The following is a 25,607-nucleotide window of genomic DNA, read 5'->3' as shown; positions in this document are numbered from 1 at the left end:
CGGACAGCTGGAACTGACAACCGGAAGTGGCAGATTCAAACCACTATAAATACCGGAGAAAAGATCACAGAAGCGCTTCACAGGAGGCTCCCAAGCACTGAGGATGTCACCTAGACAGGGGACGAAATGTCTGCAACACAAATTCCCAGCTCGGTGAACAGAACCACAACATTTTATTCTTATATAAGAAGCAAGCGGGTAACTAAAGAAAGGATTGGTCCACTAAAAGATAATGAAGGAAGGCTGTGTGCCGAACCTGAGAATGGGTGAGATTCTGAATGATTACTGTGCATCAGTGTTCACTGAGGAGAGGAACATGATGAATATTGAGATTAGAGATAGAAGTTTTGATTAGTCTGGACCACATTGACACAAGTAGGTTATTAAGGTGGACAAATCCCCAGGACCGGATGGGATATATCCCAGGTTCTGAGGGAGGCGAGAGAGGAAATAGCTGGGGCCCTGACAGTTATCTTTATGGCATCCTTAAATACAGGTGAGGTGCCGGAGGACTGGAGGGTTGCTCATGTTGTCCCCCTGTACAAGGGCAGTAGGGATATTCCAGGCAACTACATACCAGTGAGCCTGACGTCAGTGGTGGGGAAGTTGCGGGAGAGATAGGATCTATTTATATTTGGAAAGGAATGAGGTTATCAGTGATAGGCAACATGGCTTTGTGCAGGGGAGATCTTCGAGGAAGTGACCAAGTTGTTAGATGAAGGAAGGGCTGTTGATGTCATAGACATGGACTTTAGTAAGGCGTTTGATAAGGTTCCCCATTATAGACTAATGGAGAAAGTGAAGTCACATGGTGTGCAGGGTGTTCTAGCTCGGTGGATCAAGAACAAGTTGAGCAACAGGAGAGAGTAGTAATCGAAGGGAGTTTCTTGAAATGGAGGAAGGTGACCAGTGGTGTTCCACAGAGATCAGTGCTGGGGCCACTGTTGTTTGTGATATACATAAATGATCTGGAAGAGGGCACTGTTAGTATGATCAGTAAGTTTGCAGATGACACAAAGATTGGTGGAGTAGCAGAAAGCATAAGGGACTGCCAGAGAATACAGGAGGATACAGATAGACTGGAGAGTTGGGAAGAAAAGTGGCAGATGGCTTTCAATCCAGACAAATGTGAGGTGATGCATTTAGGCAAGACTAATTTTAGGGCGAATTATACAATGAATGGAAGTGCCTTGGGAAAAGTTGATGGTCTGAGAGATCTGGGAGTGCAGGTCCATTGTACCCTGAAGGTTCCTGCACAGGTGGATAGAGTGGTCAAGGCGGCATTTGGAGCAGGTAAATCGACGTTTCGGGCATAAGCCCTTTTCCTGAAGAAGGGCTTGTGCCCGAAACGTCGATTCTCCTGCTCCTCAGATGCTGCTTGGCCTGCTGTGTTTTTCCAGCACCACATTTTTCAACTCTGGTCTCCAGCACCTGCAGTCCTCACTTTTCTCTAAGAAGGCATATAGTAGGCTTGCCTTCATTGGACGGGGTATAGAGTATAAGAGCTGGCAAGTCATGTTAAAATTGTACAAGACATTGGTTCGGCAACATTTAGAATACTGTGTACAGTTCTGGGTGCCACATTACCAAAAGGATGTGGACGCTTTGGAGAGGGTGCAGAGAAGGTTTACGAGGAGGTTGCCTGGTGTGGAAGGTGCTAGCTATGAAGAGAGGTTGAGTAGGTTAGGTTTATTTTCAATAGAAAAAAGGAGATGGAGGGGGACCGGATTGAGGTTCACAAGATCATGAAGGGTATAGACAAGGCAGATAGAGACAAGTTTTTTCCCAGGGTGAAGGATTCCAATAACGAGAGGTCATGCTTTCAAGGTGAGGTGGAAAGTTTAAGGGGATGCACGCGGCAAGTACTTCACACAGATGTGGTGGGCGTTTGGAACGCGTTGCTAGTAGAGGCAGGCACGGTAGATGTGTCTGGACAGATGCATGAGTAGGTGGGGAGCAGAGGGATACAAATGCATAGGAATTGACTGACAGGTTTAGACTGTAGATTTGGATTGGCTCAGGCTTGGCGGGCTGAAGGGCTTGTTCCTGGGCTATAAATTTTCTTTGTTCTTTGTCATTTACTGGATGGATTCCCATGGATCAGCCTCATTAAATCAGTTTTTTTCCCCTCCACAGTACCTGTCAGTTTATTACAATTTGCATCATCTCCAACAGGCCCCATCCAGCTGACAACTGCATCAGAACTCAGTAAGGAGCACAGTGATGCTATTCTGAATGCATAACCAAGATACCACATTAATACACAGAACATCAATTAAAAAAACTGGCATCATTAGAAGGAACCAGGGAATTGTGAGCTGTCCTCAACTGAGACAACAGCATCTGTTAAGGAAGAAAATCCCATGTCACCGTCAGGTTTTGCTGTTACTCCTCATTCCCTCCCTCCCCATCTCATGCCTCACACCCACCTCAGTAACAGCCTCCCTCATAACGTCACAGTTTTTGCGAGGAGCTTCACCAGTCTCGTAGAACGCCAACCTCTCTTCAACCTGGTCTCTAAGCTTGCCCCCATAAACACTGGTGGGTACTTCTGAAATAGAATAATTTAGAGTCAATGTATTGTACCACAGGAGAACAGTCAGCTTTATTCATACATTAGCTCACCTCCAGCTAGTCTCAGGGAGCAGACACCAAGGCCTCACAAACAGCCTTGGACAGGAGTACATGCCCTCACCCAAAGATTCCCAATGGGTTTACTAACTTCAGCTCCACCTCAATGTGATGGATCATTACCAGGTTTACCTACATCACTTACAAAATCATACCACAGTTCTGCAGCCCATCAAGCCTATCCTGCTAAACATATCGACACCAACAAAAGCTGGCAGTTTTGCTGGGCTGTCAAACAATGCAAGTAGGAAGCAGTACCTTACACCCTTACAGCTGGAACAGCAGACAGGGCTCCATCTAGCTAGCTCTGCTCAGAGAAACGTTGTCAACATTCACAGCAGTGAAATGCGGTTGACGAAAAATTCTCAAACATCACTGCAGTCACCTTGAAGGCTGAAGCAACACCGCAGTGAACCCAGAGCAGACCTCACCTGAGAAGCAGTCAATCCTTGAAGCTATTGTACACTTGTTGGCCAGGTAACGGGATATCCTGCCCTTGTTTTTTGCAGCCGCTCGGCCGATGAATGTCGAGTGGAAGATGAGGCCGTACTTGGGAGTGTTTCCTCTGGTTTTTAGAGCTCTGCAGTCAGACAGGGAAGGAAACAGCAGTTAGATGGACATAATTCCCTCCCAATTTGCACAGAACCAGACAAGAGGGTAGTTAGGTCAGCTCACCCTATCCATCAACAAACATGGCCCACATGGTGCTGTTCAAGTGGGTTCATGGGCCACTGGTTTGTGAGGTCCAGTGCTCATAACTCAGGAAAATGTAGTACAAGAGGAAGGTATATAGGAAATAGCATGGGGAATACACAATAGAAACACTACAGTAAGAAAAAAATCCAAGGGGTGGATACACTATGTATGTATCATGTCATCGAGCTTTATAAAGAAAAATATATAATCACAAATCAGGAGACCATGGACTGAAACTGATAAACACCAAAACATATGGCTAAAATTAACAAGAAAACAGAAGGGAATGAAAACTTGATTGTCTATAGACAGAAAAGGAGCTAATCCTTCAAAAGTGAACGGAGAATATGGGAAAATGGATGTGGAAGTTGAAGTTATGCTTCACCTGTAGGGGACATCGATGAGACCAAACCATGAATATTGTACAGTACTGAATACCTTATTTTGAAAAAAAACACCCAGAGTGGATGGACTGACATAAAAGTTGGACAGGCTTGGGCTTTCTTTTGGGAGTTTATAAAAAAGGAACTATTGGCTGGTTTGAACATACAGGATCCTGACTGGCCCCAACAGTTTGCCTGTGGACAGGCTGGGGGTTTCTTCTTGTGGGAGAGCCTCGAGGTCAGGCACCATTTATCAATAAAAGCAGGCCATTTCAGACAGACAAATGGAGAGGATCGCCAACAGTGGAACTCTTCCTGAAAGCAATGGAAACCTATGCTTTGAATCCTAAGGAATAGGAATGGGGCAAGTTCTTGTTGAGGCAAGGAAAGAATGTGGAATTCCAATCAGCTGTGATCTTTATAATGGAGACAGTGAATACTCAAAGGGCTTCTTGTACCTCCTAACCCATATGTTCTTATGCAGCAGACCAGAGGGGCTGAGTGGCCGACTGGAAAGGCTTCATTAACATTCACTCTCTCCAGAGACACAACATGGAACATTGCAATAATTATTCAAGCCTCCTCCAACAGCACGTCCTGCAAGTCATTCATAAACTCAACTTGGAAACATACATTATCCTTGCAGCAGTTCCAGAGGTGGCTCACCCAAATTTCTCAAGGGCAAATTCAGGTGGGCCACAAAAGCTGGCCTCAGCGACACGGTTAAAAACCGTACAACACCAGGTTCTTATTCATGCTCCTTCATCAGGTAAGGAACAGTACTCCAAAAGCTAATCGTTCCAAAAACCCCTGGTGGGGAGAGATTTTTAACTTTGTCCACCCCAGCCCAACACTAACTCCTCCACATCCTGAAATGTACAAGAGGTTAACAGTGCACGTGCCAGTGTTCAGGTGCAACATTGGCCATGTTAATCAGTTACAAACTAAAATGAAAGTGATGGCAATAAAAGACCAAGTAAATACCTAATGCAAAGGATCCAAATCCAAACTGCACCCCTTAAAAGGTTAGACATTAGTAGCAGCATCATGAAGTAAAGTGGGGGCTGCTCAGAGCTGGGGCTGGTTATCTCACACTGCCTGAAAACATGTTGGCAGCACATCAAACACAGCCATCCAGTAACCTGCCATCACCACAGCCACCCAGCAGATATACCTGAACAAAGCTTTCTCTGCACCCAAGATCTGCACCGTTGAGGCTGGGTACTTAGCCAGATTTGTCAGACTGCCTGCACGGGAGATGAGACGGGCACCCACCTAAAGAGGGAACAAGAACAAACTTAACATTTACCACATGTCGACAATGCTCCCCTGGAGCCTAACACCATCAGCCCAATCACAGAACCATGCCAGGACTACAAATACTTTCATATAGTCAGAGAAGCTAACCTAAACAGGAAAAATAGGGATTCCGGTTAGAGGGGGCAGTGCATTGTGCTGTGATGCAGGAGCTAGTCGAATGGTTAAAGAATTAGCTGCGGTCACATTGATACCCAACTCTAGGGAGAACTGGGACAATGGACTTCACTGATCCCATCCAAACAGGCTCATGACCAGGGTCAGAGTGAACACACTCAGAACATGGATCATCCTCAATGTTTCATCAGATGATTGACAAGATTTAATACTGCAGGCACGCGGTACACCGAGACACTTTCCAAAGGATAGAAGACATTAACAAAAGTAAGTGCAAATCCCACTACTGTAACTTTCACTGCAAGCCCTTGCACAGAAACGGTGCAAGATGAAAAGATAGCACCCGGATGAGGATGGGTGGTTACCCGCTGTCAAGATCTTCAGAATAGGGCAAAACATGAGACCACTTACCACGTCCCCAATGAGGACTGCCAGATTGGGTGCCACCTGGCTCATCTTGCAGCGCAGGTATTCCTGTAGAGTCATCCTGTATTCAGCCAGAGAGACCACTCTGTTAGAGAAGCTCTCAATGTTAATGAGGTCGATTGGGGAGATATCCATACCTGTCACCGCGAGAGATGCAGAAATTAGATGGCAATAGGAAATTTGAGCAAGTCTGGCAGGGTACTCACTATGAAAACATTGCACAAAATCACAGGTTGTTAACATGCAGGTAAAACATACAATTAGGAAGGTAAATCATGTTAACCAAAATCCCTTCACAGTGAAGATTAAATAACGTAATAAACATTCCTGAGGTCACCACAGAACTGCACTGCTTTATATTCCTTAGGGAAGCATTGTTTGACAGAGTGCAAAAAGATTCACTAAACCTCATTCCTTAGATGAAGGGACCATCCTATAAGGAGGGATGGAGCAGGTGTCTTTTTTTAAAAAAGAGCCTTGAAGAATCAGGAGTAAAAATATAACATGCTCAAGAGGATTCAGTGTAAATTCTGAGAGCAGATTTCTGAGCAGAGTAATCCAGAAGACGGACTGGGAATACAAGTCCAGCTATTCAGGACTGAGACGAGGATTGGAATTCGCCAGCTCTGATAGTTGTGCATGCCAAGTTTGTGGAGTTAAAAGTCACGACATGATTATAATCTTGTATCTATGAACACAAAGAAATATGGGAATAGTGTGGGAACATACAGTTCACAGGATCAGAGATCACTCTGCCCATCCGGTATGTTCTAGCTAAGAAACAGGCCACCCAGCCTAAGCTCACCTTCCACATTCCTGCAGGTGATGGCATGAGGTACAGATCAGAGACACCTTTCTGCCTCCATTAGCCTTTCTATATTCTGGGTGGGAAAACTGCCAACCACCCTACCCAGGAACATTGCCCTTAAATGCACACCTGCCCTGACCTTGTTCCAAGGAGCACAAGCCCAGCCTGCGTAATAATTTTTCAGCTGTACTCTGCCCAGTTCTGGCAACATGTTGATTTACCTCCCAGTAACCCTCTTCAGCACAATTACACCTTTTGGCAATGAGCTGACCCAAACTGCAAGTTGCAGCCTAACCCATGATTTATACTCTCAATAAATACATTCACAGCTCTGACAATGACCACATTTTTCTGAACAGTTGAGGGAGAAGGGTTTTACACTTGCTCTTGTTTACAGCCCTATACTTACAGCCCCGGGCAGGTGGGAGAGTGTACTAGGGTGTAATCGCATCACAGAATATCACCAGCACAATTCTGTCCAAGGCCAGAGTGAACATGCTCAGAACATGGAGCATCCTCACAGTTTAATCAGAGGATTGACAGATTTGAGAGATCATCACAGCATGTTACACAATTCTGACACAATTTGAACTCTTAATAGTGACACAGCTGCAAGGTGATGCCTGAACTGCCTTGGATGCACACAGGATGAGACTGAAGAAAGACTCCAGCAACCGCTAAAGGTAGAAGGTACTGGAAGCAACAGACATTCAACACAACAATGCATAACTGACCCATAGAGCTGCGTGCTGCATCGAGGATGGCCTGGGCTTTGGCACTGTCCATTACAATCTCCTCCAGGGCCTCCAGGCTCTCCTGAGAGAGCTCCTTACGATTCCCAATTAACTTGGTCAGTCGACAGTAAGTATAATTGTCTGTAACTATCTTGATGAGCTCTGGGAAGTGGTATCCATACCACTCTCTGTGGAGAGAAAGGAACACAGGTCACAGGTGCTACTGAGATAACCCAGGAAAGTTAACAGGTCACCTGGTGGTCAAATAAGTCAAGCCCTCGTCATCAATTCACAACCTCTCTAAATGACTTGGTTAACAGGTTTGGTGGTGTCTCCCTGTCAACAATACAACGTGAGCCACAGAAGAAGCATGGCTGTGGTGTAGCAGGGAATTATACTTTTCCTCCTGTTTCTATACAGTCAGCACAGAGAGAGAGAGTACTGTCTGCGGTAAGACAAAGGAGGCTAGCAGGATACAGACATGGCCCAATCCAAGAGCCGCTGAAGAGTTTAAAATATTTGTCATATAATGTTTAATTTCTCCAGCCGCACACCAATGTTACGCCACATTAGCTATAATTTCTTGGCATTTTGATAATACCAATGTGCTGATCAATCTTGTATCTAAAAAGCAACAGTGCCAGCACCAAACTTTGGGGACACTGATGCCTTTAGTTAAAAGGTCAAGCCATCCAGGTGTCCACTTACCTGACTCTCATGGAGAACGTGTTGATGTCTTTGTCCAGCTGGTCCAACAGGCTGATAGACTGAATGATCATATTGTCTACACGGTTCACATTAAACTTCACCTTGGCCCGAGAGTAGCTGTGGCCCAGTCCCAGCTGGGCTTTCGCAGCAGACGGTGCAGACAGACCCTGCACCAGGGAGTGGAAATGAAGCCGCACCCCTAAAACAGAAAATAAAACACCCCTTCAGGAGGAAGCAAAAAAAAAATAGACATTTACAACAGAACTCTAGAAAGGAAGGATATGGTGCAAGAACATGTGAGAGATGTTATACTGAAATCTCAAATAGCAGCGTAGGCAGACCACACTCCAAGCAGAATCCTCTGTAACCCACACCCAATCACCGTGAGAATCCTACTTTTAGCTCAACACTGACTCAGTCCCTTCACCAATCCCATCCTTACCTCGGAGGATTTCTGCTACCACTTCTCCAGTTTGACAGTGGATGCCCATCTCCTCCTGAATGGCTGCTGCGAGTTTTGGATCTGCCACCCCCAGGATCACCTTCCTCTTCTTGCTGGAATCAGGCATGTTTGTCTCCAGCAGGAGCCTCAGATCCTCGTGTACAATACCTAGGAAACAGCCAGTCAGCTCAGTTAACTCACTTCATAACAGGCTCAGTTGACAGATACACCAACCTTGCACAACAGAATTCTCCAAGTCCCTTAAACTGTCAGAGGACATAAAGCAGAGAGTAGGCCATTCAATCCCTGGAGCCTGTTTCACCATTAAATAGGACCATGGTTGATTGAACTCAAACATCCTACTCCTGTCCGTTCTCACCCTCCATATCCCTTTAGCCACAAACGCTACACCTACCAATATTTCAGCTTTAACCACATACTGCAGTGGGTTCCAAAGATGCGCAGGTCAGGTGAATTGGCCATGCTAAATTGCCCATAGTGTTAGGTCCGTTAGTCAGGGGTGAATGTAGGGGAATTGGTCTGGGTGAGTTTCTCTTTGGAGGGTCGGTGTGGACTTGTTGGGCCGAAGGGCCTGCTTCCACACTGTAGGGAATCTAATCTAAAATGCAATCCTGAGTCAATCTCTCCTAAGATCAGGAATCAACTTGGTAAACCTTCAAAATAGCGCACAGTTAGTTAGGGCACATTTGGAATTCTGCGGACAGGGTACAGAAAAAGTTAACCAAGACGTGGTCAATACAAGACATTGGACAATTTTTTTTTCATTTTCACTCAACCACTCATTCAGCCTGTGAGAAATCACTCAATATCTCTGCACCCTACTCACAGCTCACTCTTCCACACAGATGTTGTGAACAGCTAAGGTCCTAATACCAATGTTTGCAGTACCCCAAGAACCACTGCCTGCTATTCAGAAAATGACCCACTCATTCTTTGTTTCCTGTGTGCTAACCAATTTTCTACCCACCTCAACACTACCCTCATTCCTACTTTACACAACAGTCCTGTAACATTACTCTCCAACTCCCAATTCTCAGGTACAGTCAAGTGCACTGTCCAGACTAGTTGCCTTAGTTATACTCATTTTTGTTAGGAGTAGAAACTTAAAGGGCAGCTAGGGGCAGGCTATAAATGCTGGCCTTATCAGCAATGCCCACTTCCCATGAAGAAATAGGGATTGAGATGATTCCCCCCTCAGTACATCACAGGACTGACTTACATATAATATGCCACTACATGGACCATAGAAGAGACAGCAACTCAATTAGGTAAGTTATCACATGGCCATCATTAGAATCCCACCCAAACCAGAAATTCCCAGACTCACCTTCAGAAACAGCATTCATGTTTTCAAGGGCACTCTGGGCAGATTTAAATGGTGAAAATGCCACTAGTTTAACAATACTGTTGAATTTGCCGATGGTCAGCATACTCTCCACCACCTGAAATAGGAAGGGACAGTTGCTCAGCAATTAGCTCATGACAGCTACAAACCTGGCCTGGGAGCTGTCTCAAACATTACTGATTGCAATCAAGAAAGCCGACAGCAGAGAACAATGCTGCTCTCCCTCCCACACAGCCAACCTGATCGCCAAACACTAACCAGCTCTCAATCATCCATCAATACAGACAGCAGATAGATTTATCGGATGATCAGTGGGCAGCAATTGTATTGTTCTGGCCTGCTGAGCCAAGGTATTACTAGACTAAACATCCAACCAGCATCTATTAGCCAAAAACATGGTTTCCTTCAAACTTGATCAGTACAAAACTGCCAGTATTTTTGTTCAAAAGCAAGGTGCCATGAAGTTCCAGTAGCAAGAGAGAAAATTTGAGGGCCCAGACTCTAGCAGGTACAATCTGGACTGACAATCTTGTATTAACAAGTGCTGCACAGGTACCATACCTGGCTATTTGACAAGAATGACTGGGGATAGTCAGCAAGATTTTGTGCGAAGGGAATTGTGTCTCAAAAGTGATTGAGTTTTCTGAGCAAGCGATCAAAATAATTAAGGGCAAAGCAGCTGACATTGTCTGTTTGGACTTTAGCAACATTAAGACATTGGTCTCATCGATATTCAGTTTATCGATGAGACTAATGTTGGTGGTATAGTGGACAGTAAAGGAGGTCATCGAAGATTACAAAGAGGACTTGATCAATTGGCTCAATGGACCGATTGACAAGATTTTAATTTGGATAAATGAGGGATTGCTTTATGGTAAAAATAAACAAGGGCAGGTCAGGGAGTCCAGAACTAGAGGGCCTAGGTTTAGGGTGAGAGAGGAAAGATATGAGACACACCTATGGGGCAACGTTTTCACGCAGAGGGTGGTACGTGTATGGAATGAGCTACCAGAGGATGTGGTGGAGGCTGGTACAATTGCAACATTTAAGAGGCATTTGGATGGGTAGATGAATAGGAAGGGTTGGGAGGGATATGGGCTGGGTGCTGGCAGGTGGGACAAGATTGGGTTGGGATATCTGGTCGGCATGGACAGGTTGGATCGAAGTGTGCTTCCATGCTGTACATCTCCATGACTCATACAATTAGAAGCTGGGCCTTGGGGAGAGTTGTAGAACAGAGACCTATGGGATAAGTACATAGTTCTTGTAAGTTTGCATCACATAGACAGGGCAGTTAAGCAAGCCCTGGATGTGGAGGCACTGGAACGGGTGCAGAGGAGGTTTACCAGGATGTTGCCTGGTATGGAAGGAAGATCGTATGAGGAAAGACTGAGACACTTGGGGCTGTTTTCATTAGAGAAAAGAAGGTTTAGGGGTGACTTGATTGAGGTGTACAAGATGATTAGGGGGTTAGATAGGGTTGACAGTGTGAACCTTTTCCCGCGTATGGAGTCGGGTATTACAAGGGGGCATAGCTTTAAATTAAGGGGGGGTAGATATAGGACTGAAGTTAGGGGTAGGTTCTTCACTCAGCGAGTCGTAAGTTCATGGAATGCCCTGCCAGTAGCAGTGGTGGACTCTCCCTCTTTATGGGCATTTAAGCGGGCATTGGATAGGTATATGGAGGATAGTGGGTTAGTATAGGTTAGGTGGGCTTGGATCGGCGCAACATCGAGGGCCAAAGGGCCTGTACTGCGCTGTATTCTTCTATGTTCTAAGCGTGTAGCACACTTGCCTTTATTGCTCAGACCATTGAGGATAGGAGTTGGAGTGTTATGTTGAGGTTATAATTCTTCTGGAGTCCAGTTGTTGAGGGGGGGGGGGGGGGCATATTTTTAAGGTGAGAGGAAAAAGCCGCAACTTTTAAATTTTTTTTTTTTTTTTACTGTTTTGCGTGCAGAATGGACTTCCAGAGGAAGTTTAAGAGACATTTGGATAAGTACATGAACAACAAATATTCGGAGGGATTTAGGCCAAGTGCGTGCAAGTGGAACTACTTTGGTTTGGAATTACTGTCAGCATGGATTGGCTGGACTAAAGGGTCTGTTTCCATCTACTATGACTACGACTAACCAAATTGAAAAAAATAACCGCACAAAACAGGGAAATTGCACCTGTCCCCACATGCTCACCTGAGGAAGGAGCAAGCCGACCTCCTCCACTTCTTTAATCGCCAGCAAAGCATAGCCAGCGGCATGCTCGAACAACATGTGTAACAGAACCTGACAAGAGAACATGTGACAGTTCATAGAATACCCACAGCAAATTCTTTGTAATGCCTCAAAGCATTGATGGTGCAACCCCTGAGGTACTGTCAAATCAATGGCTTTCACTAAGGGTTTTTTAAGTTACCAGGTGAGTTTTATACAGGTAAGGTTGAGTGTGGCAATTTCATAGCACATTACCCCAATAATTACTGCCTGCTATTCAGAAAAAGACCCACTTAGTTTCCTGTCGGCTAACCAATTTTCTACCCACCTCAACACACTACCCATTCTGTCCCCATATCCCTCCAAGAAACAGCTCTACATAATCTCAACGGGCAATCTCTCCTTTCCCCATTAGATACTTCACATTCTTCTGAATTCAAGACTTCAACAATGCAAGTCCATCCATTTGTTCCTACATATTTTTAAATGCAGAGTTTGGGGATAATTCCATCTCAGTCATACTTCCATTGACACATTACATTGACGTTTCTTCAATTCGTCCTGTCTTCTTGCATCATCACCCTTGACCATTTTTTGCAAATGACTGCCTCTCCCCACCTCAACAAAACCTACAAATAAGCTGCCAACGTCCAACGGAACCCTTCCAACACATACTTATCCCACCCTCCAGCACCAGCCCCACAGTCTTGTACACTATACTGATCTAACTGAAAACACTTGAGCATTCCCATCTTCAACACCCTTCCATGCAGTGCCAGAAACAACGCTTGTCAAATTGTTATTCAAGAAATTCCCTCAATATCTGCAGCCCCTGATTACTGACCCCGTTAAGAGGAACATTTCTCTCTATGACCTCCTGGCTTTCTACATCTGAATCAGAAGCACCTCAATCTTCTCAGCTTCAAGCAAAAACAAACTCCAGCCCAAGCAACAATCTAGTGAATCCTTTTTGTGGCTTCTCTAGTCAATGACATCCTTCCTATAATGTAGCGACTAGAATCACAGAGTACTCTAGCTGTGACCCAACGTATATAGCTATATCATAACCTGCTTGCTATTGCATTCATGCCTTGACAAATGAAAAAAATGCTGGCTAGATAGAGTAAAACTGACTTTTCATTATCCCCATTCAACACTTAGACATATACAACATGGTTTAGACTAAGACAGAAGCAGAATTACGTCACTGAATCATTCTGCAAATGGAAATTCACCCAGTGTGCGTGTTCCGCCTTATGCCCGAAATGTCGATTCTCCTGTTCCTTGGATGCTGCCTGACCTGCTGCGCTTTCCAGCAACACATTTTTAGCTCTGATCTCCAGCATCTGCAGCCCTCACTTTCTCAGCAAGCTAATGATGCAAATCAATGACTCATTAGATGATTCCTGACCCATTGACCTCTGAATCTGCTGTTTGATTTCTAGCATCCGCACTTCCGTCTCACTTGCTCCACAGATGCTACTAGGCCTGCTGGGTTTCTCCAGCAATGTTTTCCTTCTAGATTGCCAGCATCCAGAGTCCTGTTTAACTCCCTTAAGAATACTGTACTTCTCATTCTTTTAAAATGAAATGAGTACAATCCCAGCATCTGCAGTAATTTGCTCCTGATAATCAGGAACTTCATTTTCCCCATAACATCCTCCCCCAATTCATTTCATATCTCAACTCTATTCTTATAACTCAGATTCTACAGCAAGGAATTTTAAGATTAACAAAGGAAAGTGCACACTTCAGTCTTAAATTATTCATAGGATTATAAGCTTTGGTCCCAGATTCCCCTACAAGGGAATTGACCCAATCAAGTTACTTAATCTGAAGGAGAGCCATTGGATTTGAAATGTTGCCTCAGGTCCCCTCTGCCACTTGCTTCCACAGATGTTACCAGGCCTGCTGAATCTCTCCAGAAATCTGTTTTTATTTAAGATTTCCAGCACCTGCAGCCCTTGGTATAATTCCCCCAAGAACCCCCCATTCTTTTAAACTCCAGTGAGTACAGGCCCAACCTGCAAACAGGCGTCTCTGCAAACCTGGTGCTAGGCGGCTGGAACCTTCCCTGGACGGTCTCCAGTGTCATTATATCTGTCCTTAACCGGGGGAGGGCAAACTCCCTCCACACAGCTCAGCCTCAGGGGGACCCGCGGCCTACCCGCCATGTGGCCAGGACCCCGGGGGGACCCAGGAGGAGGAGGCTGGGAATCCAGCTCCGGGGCTGGGATTCTACACCCGGGGCCGGGCCCAGTGGCCCTCACGCGGCTCTCTCTCCCCCCACACCGCCGCCTCAAGCGCCACTCTCGCCCGCACCTTACCATCTCTCTGTCCTGCCGCCGACTGAGGCCCTCAGCCACGTGACGCCGCCTCTTATATCAGCGAGGGCGCAGTAGACCCGCGCACTCATTGGCCATTGCACATCCGATCTCGAATCCAGTTGGCCACCGCGCAGCCCCACCCGGGCTCCCATAGGTTGTCTTGCAGCCAATCCGGTGTCGCCGGTTGTCGCGCATCCAATCCAGTGGCCGCGGCGCAGCCACCCCGGGCTCACATTGGTCACTGCGCAGACAGCTCGGGCCCCCATTGGCCGTCTACCAGCCACTCCGCAGGCCCCATTCGTTGCCGAGCAGCCAATTAGCTCAGGGATAACTGCGTGGTGTCTCTGCTCATGATCCCGCCAAAATTGTTTAAAGGTAAACGGTTGTAGCATCTGAGTGACTAATTATTGTTCAGTCACTAACTAACATAAACCAACTGACTGACCAATGGATAAACACTAACTATTTACCAATAGGTGTCTATGAATTAAAACAAGTGTACAGAAGTTCAGCAGGTCAGGCAGCATGTGTAGAGAGAGAGATAACAGAGTTAATGTTTGAGGTTCAATATGACTCTCCTTCAAAACAAATTGTATCCAGGAAAAGGCTGCTATTTATTGTGGACAAAGTTAAAAAAAATCACACAACACCAGGTTATAGTCCAACAGGTTTATTTGGGAACACCAGCTTTCGGAGCGACGCTCCTTCATCATGTAGCTGTACAGCAGGATCATAAGACACAGGGTTTATAGCAAAGGATGAAAAGTGTCATGCAACTGAAATATATTGAACAAACCTAGATTGCTGTTAAGTGCTTCTTCTTTCAGAATGGGTTGCAGGTTTTCGATTCATTAATATGTAAACCCCAGAACTTCTTTCAAGTGACATTCTTGAGATAACTTAAGGTTTTATTAAAAAACGATGACGTCTCAGCTCAGATAATGCATTAAAGGTGTGAGGTTAGAGTCTCTCTGTATCCCAATCTTGAGTTAGACTGGTTCTATTTCCAAAGTAGGAATTTTATAAAATATTACATGGATTGACTGCCCTCATTCCTGATGAAGAACTTAAGCGCGAAACGTTGACTCTCCTGCTCCTCGGATGCTGTCTGACCGACTGTGCTTTTCCAGCACCACATCCTTTGAGCAAAGTAGAATGTATCTGCAAATATAATTCTGCAAAAGCAAATTCACTCCATAGAATTATATGTGTACATGTCCATGAGAGAGAGAGAGAGAGAGGGTGTGTGTGTGTGTGCATATGAGTGAGTGCGAGTGCATGACTGTGAGTGCCCATAAGAAAGTATGTGTTTGCGTGTGCATGCTTGGTTAAATCTGTGTGTGAGACTGTGATGGAGTATAAGCCTGTGAGAGGGTGTGTGCATGGGTGTGAGTGTGGGGGGGTTTATATGTGTATGTACAAGAAAGTGTGTGTATGAGAGAGGGTCTGCATGAGTGTGTGAGTTTGTAAGAATGGGTGTATGTGTATGTGTGAGAGTGAAAGTCCCGGCTGAGGTTATCATGGGTTCCAAACGTGGCTAACTTATCCAAGTTTGGAACCCATGAGGATGGCCTCAACCGGGACCTTGGGTTCATGTCACACTACGGGTGACTCCATTACACTGTACACTCTCTCTTTCACACACACACACACCCTCTCTTATGCACATGCTCTCTCTCATACACTCACACCCTCTAACAGATGTGTGCCCCATCACACACACACACACTTTACTAAGCACGCACTCGCAAAAACACACACTCATGTGCTCTCTCACACACACACTCTCATGCATGCACACACACGGGGTGAATTTCCATTTGCAGAATGATATTAGCAGATACATTTTATTTTGCTCAAAAAGCACACAATCTGCAGGCAGTCAATACATATAATATTCTATAAATTCCAGTCTGACTCAAGATTAGGATACAGACAGACTCTACCATCACATCTTTAATATATTGTCTGAGCTGAGATGTCGCCTTTGTAAAATAAAACCATAAGTTATTTCAAGAAGGTGACTTAAAAGAAGTTCTGAGATTTACATATTAATAACCGAAAGCTGCAACCCATTCTAAAAGATGAAAGACTTAATAGCAATCTAGGTTTGTTCAATATATAATTTCAGTTGCATGACACTGTAATCTTTTGCTATAAATTTGTGTCTTATGATCCTGTCCTACAGCCACATGATTAGGGAGCAGCACCCTGAAAGCTAGTGGTTCCAAATATACCTTTTGGGCTATAACCTGGTGTTGTGTGATTTTTAACTTTGTCGCTCTAGTCTAGCACTGGCATGCCCACATCTATTCTGGATAGAAAGTATTTGACGATAGGTAGAGTTAAAGCCCAGAGAGAGAGAGAGAAAGCAGTGTGGGACAGATAAAGCAATGCACAACAATGAGTCTGTGCGATAGAAAAAAAGCTGCTAATGGGGCCCACTAGTGGGTGAAAATGGGTTATTTGAATCCCTACAATGTGAAAGAAGGTCATTCAGCCCATTGAATCCATACTAACTCTCTGAAGCACATCTGACCCAGACCCTATCCCTGCATTTGCCATGGCTAATCCACAAAACTAAAGAGCTGATCGTTGACTTCAGAAAGAAAGGAGGAGTACACTCATGCATCTACATCAACAGAACTTAGCGTGGAGAGCATCAATTTCCTCAGAAGACTGGAGGATAGCAAATGTCGCCTTGTTCAAGAAGGGGAGTAGAAACAACCCTGGTAATTATAGACCAGTGAGCTTTACTTCAGTTGTGGATAAAGTGTTAGAAAAGGGTATAAGGGATAGGATTTATAATCATCTAGAAAGGAATAAATTGATTGGGGATAGTCAACATGGTTTTGTGAAGGGTAGGTCTTTGAGAAGGTGACCAAACAGGTGGATGAGGGTAAAGCAGTCGCTGTGGTGTATATGGATTTCAGTAAGGCATTTGATAAGGTTTCCCATGGTAGGCTATTGCAGAAAATACAGATGCATGGGATTGAGGGTGATTTAGTGGTTTAGATCAGAAATTAGCTAGCTGAAAGAAGACAGAGGGTGGTGGTTGATGGGAAATGTTCATCCTGGAGCTCAGTTACTAGTGGTATACTGCAAGGATCTGTTTTGGGGCCACTGCTGTTTGTCATTTTTATAAATGACCTGGATGAGGGCATAGAAGGATGGGTTAGTAAATTTGTGGCTGACAGTAAGCTCGGTGGAGTTGTGGATAGTGCTGAAGGATGTTGTAGGTTACAGAGGGACAGAGATAAGCTACAGAGCTGGGCTGAGATATGGCAAATGGAGTTTAATGTGGAAAAATGTGACATGATTCAATTCGGAAGGAGCAACAGGAATAAAGAGTAAAGCTAATGATAAGAAACTTGGTAGTGTAGATGAGCAGAGAGATCTCAGTGTCCATGTACATAGTTGCCTGAAAGTTGCTACCCAGGTTAATAGGGTTGTTATGGAAATGTGTTGCTGGAAAAGCGCAGCAGGTCAGGCAGCATCTAGGGAACAGGAGAATCGACGTTTCGGGCATTAGCCCTTCTTCAGGAATGGCTAATGCCCGAAGAAGGGCTAATGCCCGAAACGTCGATTCTCCTGTTCCCTAGATGCTGCCTGACCTGCTGCGCTTTTCCAGCAACACATTTCCATCTCTGATCTCCAGCATCTGCAGACCTCACTTTCTCCTAATAGGGTTGTTATAAAGGCATATGATGTATTAGCTTTTATTGGTAGAGAGATTGAGTCTCAGCACCTCGAGGTCATGCTGCAGCTGTACAAAACTCTGGTGCAGCCGTATTTGAAGTATTGTATACAGTTCTGGCCACCATATTATAGGAAGAATCTGGAAGCTTTGGAAAGGGTTCAGAGGAGATTTACTAGGATGTTGCCTGGTGTGGAGGGAAGGTCTTTATGAGGAAAGGCTGAGGGACTTGAGGTTGTTTTCATTAGAGAGAAGAAGGTTGAGAGGTGACTTAATTGAGACATACAAGATAATCAGAGTGTTAGAAAAGGTGGACAGTGAGAGCCTTTTTCCTCGGATGGTGATGGCTAGCATGAGGGGACATAGCTTTAAATTGAGGGGTGATAGATATAGGACAGATGTCAGAGATAGTTCCTTTACTCAGAGAGTAATAAGGGTGTGGAATGCTCTACCTGCAACAGTAGTAGACCCACCAACTTTAAGGGCATTTAAATGGTCATTGGATAGGTATATGGATGAAAATGGAGTAGTGTAGGTTAGATGGGCTTCAGATTGGTTCCACAGGTTGACGCAACATTGAGGGCTGAAGGGCCTGTACTGCGCTGTAATGTTCTATGTTCTAATGTGCAAACTCTAGGTACATACAGCCACTCAAGAGTGGAATCAAACCCAGGTCCCTAGCATTGCAAGGCTGCACTAACCACTGTGTCGCCCAGAATTGGCTGTGTAAAGGTAGGGGAATGATATAGGAGAAGGTGCTCAGGTGCTGAAACTATTGAGCTCAATATTGAATCCTGCAGGCAGCAGAGTCTCTAAGAGGATAATGAGATGCTGTTCTTTTGCTTCTACTGAGATTCGCAGGGAAGCTGCAGCAGGCCCGAGACAAACATTAGCAATGGAACACTGATCTATTGAAGTGGAAGGCAATCAAAAGGTCAAGATCATCTTTGCAGACAGAACATAGGTGATTCATGACGTGGTCACCCAGTTCGTGTTACTTCTCCCTAGTGTAAAGGAGATCACATTGTGAGCAGCGAACACAGTATACTAGATTGAATGAAGTCTACATAAATCGCTGCTTCAACCGGAAGGTGCGTCTCTGGCCTTGAATAGTGAGAAGGGGGGTAGTAAATGGGCAGCTGTTGCACCTTCTGCGACTGCAGGAGAAGGAGCAGTGGGTGTTTGGGGAAGTGTGAGGAGTGGAGGAGGAGTGGACCATTGTGTCTCAGAGGGAATGTCTCCGTGGAATGTTGACAAGGGAGGGGAGGAGAATATGTGTCTGGAGATGGCATCCGCTGGAGGTGGCAGAAACGGCATTGTGGGAGGGAAGAGAAAAGGTGAGGGCAGAAGTGTGAAACATGGGTCAGACACAGTTGAGGCCCAGTCAGTTGCACAGGGAATCCTCAGTTGAGGAACATAGAACATTACAGCGCAATACAGGCCTTTCAGCCCTCGATGTTGCGCCGCCCTGTCATACTAATCTGAAACCCATCCCTCCTACACTATTCCATGTACGTCCATATGCCTGTCCAATGACAACTTAAATGCACTTAAACTTGGCGAATCTACTACCGTTGCAGGCAAAGCATTCCATACCCTTACTACTCTCTGAGTAAAGAAACTACCTCTGACATCTGTCTTATACCTATCTCCCCTCACTTTAAAGTTGTGTCCCCTCATGTTGGCCATCCCTGTACTTGGAAAAAGGCTCTCCCTGTCCAGGGTGGACATTTCCGAGGTCCCATTGTAGAAAGTGGTAATTTGAATGGATGCAATGGAGATTGTGAAACTGGGGCAATACGATTTAAAGTCTGGTTACCTGTGGGCATTGATAGGTTTGTAAAGGATATGTAAAGGTGGCCAGCTGATCCCCAGAAATGGAATCAGAGATATCAAGAAAAAAGAGGGAGGAGTTAGAGATGGACCAGGTGAAGGTGAGAGCTGGGTGGAAATTGGAAGCAAAATCAATAAATTTTTCCAGTTCCGGATGATAGAGGGAAGCAGCACTGATGTCATCAATGTACTGGAGAAAAAGTTGTGGGTCGGGGCTGGAGTAGGACTGGAGTAAGGCATGTTCCACGTACCCAACAAAGTGACAGGCATGATTCTAGATTAGAGTGGTGCTGGAAAAGCACAGCAGTTCAGGCAGCGTCCAATGACATGGAGGTCCTGGGTCTCCTTCACCGCCGTTCCCTCACCACCCGACGCTTGGACAAAGAACACCTCATCTTCCACCTCGGAACACTTCAACCCCAGGTCATCAATGTGGACTCCGCCAGTTTCCTCATTTCCCCTTCCCCCATCTCACCCCAGTTCCAAACTTCCAGGACAGCACTGTCCCCATGACTTGTCCTACCTGCCTATCTTCCTTTCCACCTATCCACTCCACTCTCCTTTCTGACCTATCACCTTCATCCCCACCCCCACTCACCTATTGTACTCTATGCTACTTTCTCTCCATCCCCACCCTCCTCTCATTTATCTCTCCACCCTTCATGTACTCTGCCTCTATTCCTGATGAAGAGCTTTTGCCCGAAACGTAGATTGTCCTGCTCCTCGGATGCTGCCTGAACTGCTGTGCTTTTCCAGCACCACTCTAATCTAGACTCTGGTTTCCAGCATCTGCAGTCCTTGTTTTTACCAAAGTGACAGGCATAACTGGGTCTCACGAAGGTACCATGGCCTTTGATCTGAAGAAAGTGAGAGGAGTTAAAGGAGAAGTTATTCAGAGTGAGGAAGAGCTCGGTCAGCCAGAGGAGGATGGTGGTGAATGGGGACAGTTCAGGCCTTTTTTCAGGAAGAAGCAGAGAATATCCTGATGGGAGATGGATGTCTAAAAGGATTGCATATCCATGGTGAAGAGGAGGAGCTGGAGCCTGTGGACTAGCCATTCTGAAACTGACATAAAGGAATATTCAGAGGAATATTGAATGTAAGTGGGAAAGAACTCGACAAGAGGAGACAAAAACCTAGTCATGGTAGGAAGAGAAGATTCTGTGGGACAGGAGCAGGCAGAAACAATGGGCAGTCCTGTTTGTGGATTTTGGGAAGGAGGTAGAAGTTGGCCTTGTGCGATTGGTGGGCTATGATGTGGGAGGCTGTCGGCTGTCGGCTGAAGATCACCTGATGAAATGAGTATAGTGACTGTTGTGGACACAACAGCCTGATCTTCCATGGTGGCATAATGCTCTGGGAAAGATACGAGGAGAGGTCTGAGAATGACCTCTGCAATGAAGAGGCCAGTCACCAACATCACCACCCGTCTCTGCAGGCTTTATTACAAAGTCAAAGTTGGCTTTGAAAGCACAGAGTGCAGTCAAATTCAGACAGAGATAGGTTCGAATGGGCGGGGATGTTGGGCAGAGAAATTAAAGTAGCATTCAGGTAGTCATGAAATACCTACTTTTGGGGAAATAAATCGTATGACAAATCTTTTAAAACAAAATAGTCAGGAGAGGAGACCTTGAACAATCAACTAGCTTTATTCCTTGGTCATGGGGAATTACATCTTCATTCAGAACAAAGCCCGATGCAATTCCAATGAAATATAGAATGTTCCAAGTTATATAGTAAAATACAAGCCCACTGCCCATTAATTATGCAATCTAGGGGTTGTTAAGGTTCCCATACATTGTCTAGACCTACACTTCTTAATGTCTACAAAACTGAATGTTACCTTATACTGCTGGTTCAGCTGGGCTAGAATGACCGATAGGGGACAGAGAGAAACCATTCATCATTCTCTGGGACAGAACTAATGGCTCTGAGGAGCTGAGACATCTTGCAGCTACAAGGTTAGGCTTATCAAAATAGAATTCCTCAGTTAGGCCTCAGACTGCACTAACAGGCTAGAAATCCTACTGCAAACATTGCTTTGTGACAAACATGGCTTCTACACAGTTTTGCATCAATTTTGGTCAATTCTTCCACACCTACTAACCGTCAACAACTCAATAACCATGAATTCACTTACCATTGGTTAATTCACTATTACCATATTCACTATTGCACTAACTGATTCAATTATGGCACTAAACCACATGAGATGATATTAGGGCAGATGATCAAAACATGACCAAAGCAGTGGGTTTTAAGGAGTTTAAGGAGTTAAATCCGGAATTTGAAGTGGTGAGCTACAGTGGAAAGAATTCCGGAGGTTGAGGCATAAGCAACTGATGGTAAATGGTTTGTGTTTTTTTTCCCACATTCCGTGTTTGAAAGTGATTCCAAACAAAATGTTGAAACGTTGGTATGTTCCAGTGTTTCAGAGGCCATCAGCAGAAAGTGGGAGAAAAAGCATGGCAAGTGAAGACAAAACTTCAAAAAGAGAGATTGTGAGAAGTGGCAGAGGAGAAGCCAGGCATGGGTATGGGAGAATGTTTCAGAGTAAGGAGTATGACAATTTTGACCAGGATGAGATGACTGCCAGAATTGGAGACTCCCCTCTCTTTAAAATAGCCTGATTACTTACTTTGCTTATAATCGTAGGCATTTGCTATCTAGGATCTGGATTAGAGTGGTGCTGGAAAAGCACAGCAGTTTTCTGATGAAGGCTTTCCTGATGAAGGGCTTTTGCCCGAAACGTCGATTTTCCTGCTCCTCAGATGCTGCCTGAACTGCTGTGCTTTTCCAGTACCACTCTAATCCAGAATCTGGTTTCCAGCATCTGCAGTCATTGGTTTTACCTATTTGCTGTCTAGGAGCCAGCTGTTCAATCTGTTCTGGCTGTTTCAGCTTTTGGGAAAGCTGTTCAGTTTGTTCCATTACCTGTGTGTTTTGGTTTCTTTGCCAAGAATAAGGTGCATCAATGACACTGCAGTACTTGCTCAGTATTGCCTTTCCATGTGCTCTCTGTACCTGTCCTGTGTGGGAAGGTAAGTGGTGAGGATGACATAAAGAGTCTACAGAGAGATATAGAGAAGGTTAAGTGGGTAGGCAAAAGACTTGGCAGATAGAATATAATATGGGAAAATGCAAGTACACAATCCTTTATCCGAAATCCGAAAAGCTCTGAAATCTGAAGTTTCCTCGTGGAGTATTTTTCTCCTTAATGAAGTTGTTTATCATGCAAACAGTCAACCCAACTCCACACCCATGCGACCCACATCACTCAGATGTGATGTGGGTGCATGACCCAGCACTGGCAGGCGTCAATTCTGTCTCAGGGCTTGTAGTACCTCAGGGTTTGTCTGCTGTTCGGTAAGATTTTATTAATTTCACTGTTAAATGGTCACTTATTCCAAAATCCAAAAAATTCCAAATTCTGAAAACTAGCTGGTCCCAAGGGATTCGGATAAAGGATTGTACGAGGTTATGCAGTTTGGCAGGAAGTTGAATATCATTTAAATGGAATAAGAAAGCTGCAGAAAGCTGCAGAACTGAAGGGTTTGGGGGTCCTTCTGCATAAATGACAAAAAAGCTTGTTATGGCACAAGGATAGCAAGCCAAACCAAATCAGCATCATTATCACTGTATTTTCAACACAGTGAAATTAAAACATTCAATGAATCTTAAAGTTTCTCAATTGTTTCTAACCATACACAATAACTAACAGATTTGTGTGATAGGCAAAACATCTTTGTGGCTCAATGGCAACATCCTGTGTATGGATTTTTCTAACAAATAACTAACCTCCTCTCTCTCAAAACCTTATTCACCATCTACAAGGCACAAGTCAGGAATGTGATGGAATACTCCCCATTTGCCTTGGAGTGGAGCTCCGACAACACTCAAGAAGCTTGATGCTATTCCAGGACAAAGCCTGCTTGATTGACATCACTGTGGGTGGCACGGTGGCACAGTGGTTAGCACTGCTGCCTCACAGCGCCAGAGACCCGGGTTCAATTCCCGCCTCAGGCGACTGACTGTGTGGAGTTTGCACGTTCTCCCCGTGTCTGCGTGGATTTCCTCCGGATGCTCCGGTTTCCTTCCACAGTCCAAAGATGTGCAGGTCAGGTGAATTGGCCATGCTAAATTGCCCGTAGTGTTAGGTAAGGGGTAAATGTAGGGGTATGGGTGGGTTGCGCTTCGGCGGGTCAGTGTGGACTTGTTGGGCCGAAGGGCCTGTTTCCACACTGTAAGTAATCTAATTTAAAAATATACACAAATGGCCACTCTCTCCACCACTTGTAGATAGCAGCGGTGTGTGCTAGCTACAAGATGCACTGCAGAAATTCACCAAGCTCCTTAAATAGCAACTTTCAAACCCACAACCATTTCCATCTAGAAGGACAAAGGCAGCAGATACAAGGGAATACCACTACCTGCAAGTTCCCTTCCAAGCCACTCACCATCCTGACTTGGAAATACATTACCGTTCCTTCAGTGTTGCTGGGTCAAAATTCTGCAATGCCCTTTCTTGCAGCATTGTTTGTCAATTGCACGTGGGACTGCAGCCATTCAAGAAGGCTGCTCACCACTACATTCTCAAGGACAACTAAGCATAGGCAATAAATGCTGGCCAGCCAGTAATGCCTATGCCCCAGAAATGAACATAAAAAAGGTACAGGTTATGTTAGAGAAGCTATTGTTCTGTTTGGACCAAAGGAAATTGAGAGGACATTTGATGCAGATAAGAAATGTTAGATTCATTGCAGCTCATAAGGAGGCTGTTCAGTTCATTGAGTCTCTACTAGCTCTTTGTTGAGCTATCCAGTCAGACCTGTTCCCTCGTTGTATCATTGTAGGCTTGTAAGTTCCTTTCACTCAAGTAGGCCAAAGTGGGTACTGCAGATGCTGGAGATCAGAGTCAAGAGTAGAGCGGTGCTGGATAAGCACAGCAGGTCAGGCAGCATCCGAGGAGCAGGAGAATCGACATTTCGGGCAAAAGCTGGTTGCTGCCTGACCTGCTGTGCTCTTTCACTCAAGTACCCAACCAATTTATTTTTATCTTTAGCATCTGCAAGTGAATGTAAATCTTGGTTTACCTTCTCACTAGAGTGGCATGACACACCGTCAGCATTGTATTCAACCTGAATTCAGAACCTTGTTATGTGACTTTCCTTCATTACTTCAATTATATCCTATTCCAGTAACAGACCTGCCAGCACCAGTGCTTCACACAGAGTTACAGAGCTGAAAACACTCTCAACAAATAAAATCAAGTTTTTGCACTATCAGGTGTGGCTCACAGACCTTTTTGTAACAGTAGGATAAATTGTTTCTCCTTATGCTGGTTGCCAGCAGGACACATTAAAGAACCCGGAGACTGCTATCCATAATTAGGACAATGTGCTCCCATATCATACAAATAAAGAGCAGTTCCACCATAACAAGGTGTTATTTTTATGAACAATCTCAGGGATAGCAGGTTGTTGAATGAACAATAAAGTCACCTTTGCTGACTTTGATTTGATTTGTTTTATTGTTGTCACATATACATACGTTTTGTGAGCAGTACAGGCAGATCATAGCGGACAAGGACATAGAGATCATAGGGTGCTTATTCAGAGCGAGGTATAAAGGTTACACTGCACAGGAGGTGCACAAAAGTAAGGTTACCATTAGGTTTGATATTAGAGAAGTCCATTCAGCAGGGAAGAAGCTGTTTTTGAATCTGTTGGTACATGTATTCAAACAGGGGCCCACAGACCTGCAGAACTACGAAAGCAACCACCCCAACACACACAAAAGAAGTTGCATCAAGACACTATTCAAAAGGGCCACAACACACTGCAGCACACCAGAACTGCAAAAAGAGGAAGAGGAACACCTATACAATGTATTCGCCAAAAACGGATACCCGC

General features: G+C 44.9%; 1 protein-coding gene and 2 non-coding genes across 3 annotated transcripts in view; all 3 read right to left on the bottom strand.

The window, feature by feature from the left end:
• nop56 (NOP56 ribonucleoprotein homolog) overlaps positions 1-14,247 on the bottom strand; it is a 16,493-nt gene extending 2,246 nt beyond the window's left edge. Inside the window, exons 1-10 of the mRNA XM_043685786.1 lie at positions 14,166-14,247; positions 11,821-11,910; positions 9,611-9,725; positions 8,263-8,430; positions 7,821-8,019; positions 7,113-7,300; positions 5,556-5,707; positions 4,885-4,985; positions 3,063-3,211; positions 2,430-2,551 (exon numbers count right to left, since the gene is read on the bottom strand). Of these exons, the coding sequence (XP_043541721.1) occupies positions 2,430-2,551; positions 3,063-3,211; positions 4,885-4,985; positions 5,556-5,707; positions 7,113-7,300; positions 7,821-8,019; positions 8,263-8,430; positions 9,611-9,725; positions 11,821-11,910; positions 14,166-14,168 (1,287 nt within the window). The 5' untranslated portion in view covers positions 14,169-14,247. The remainder of the gene's footprint in view (positions 1-2,429; positions 2,552-3,062; positions 3,212-4,884; positions 4,986-5,555; positions 5,708-7,112; positions 7,301-7,820; positions 8,020-8,262; positions 8,431-9,610; positions 9,726-11,820; positions 11,911-14,165) is intronic.
• On the bottom strand, positions 2,098-2,171 carry LOC122556041. Its single transcript, XR_006313444.1, has one exon. It is a non-coding gene; the product is annotated as a small nucleolar RNA SNORD57 (small nucleolar RNA).
• Positions 7,439-7,579, bottom strand: LOC122556057. The gene has a single exon (XR_006313452.1). It is a non-coding gene; the product is annotated as a small nucleolar RNA SNORA51 (small nucleolar RNA).
• Positions 14,248-25,607: the final 11,360 nt, after the last annotated feature.

Source organism: Chiloscyllium plagiosum, chromosome 1 (assembly GCF_004010195.1).
Source record: "Chiloscyllium plagiosum isolate BGI_BamShark_2017 chromosome 1, ASM401019v2, whole genome shotgun sequence".
Taxonomy (NCBI): domain Eukaryota; kingdom Metazoa; phylum Chordata; class Chondrichthyes; order Orectolobiformes; family Hemiscylliidae; genus Chiloscyllium; species Chiloscyllium plagiosum.
This window is presented reverse-complemented; position numbering and strand designations above follow the sequence as displayed.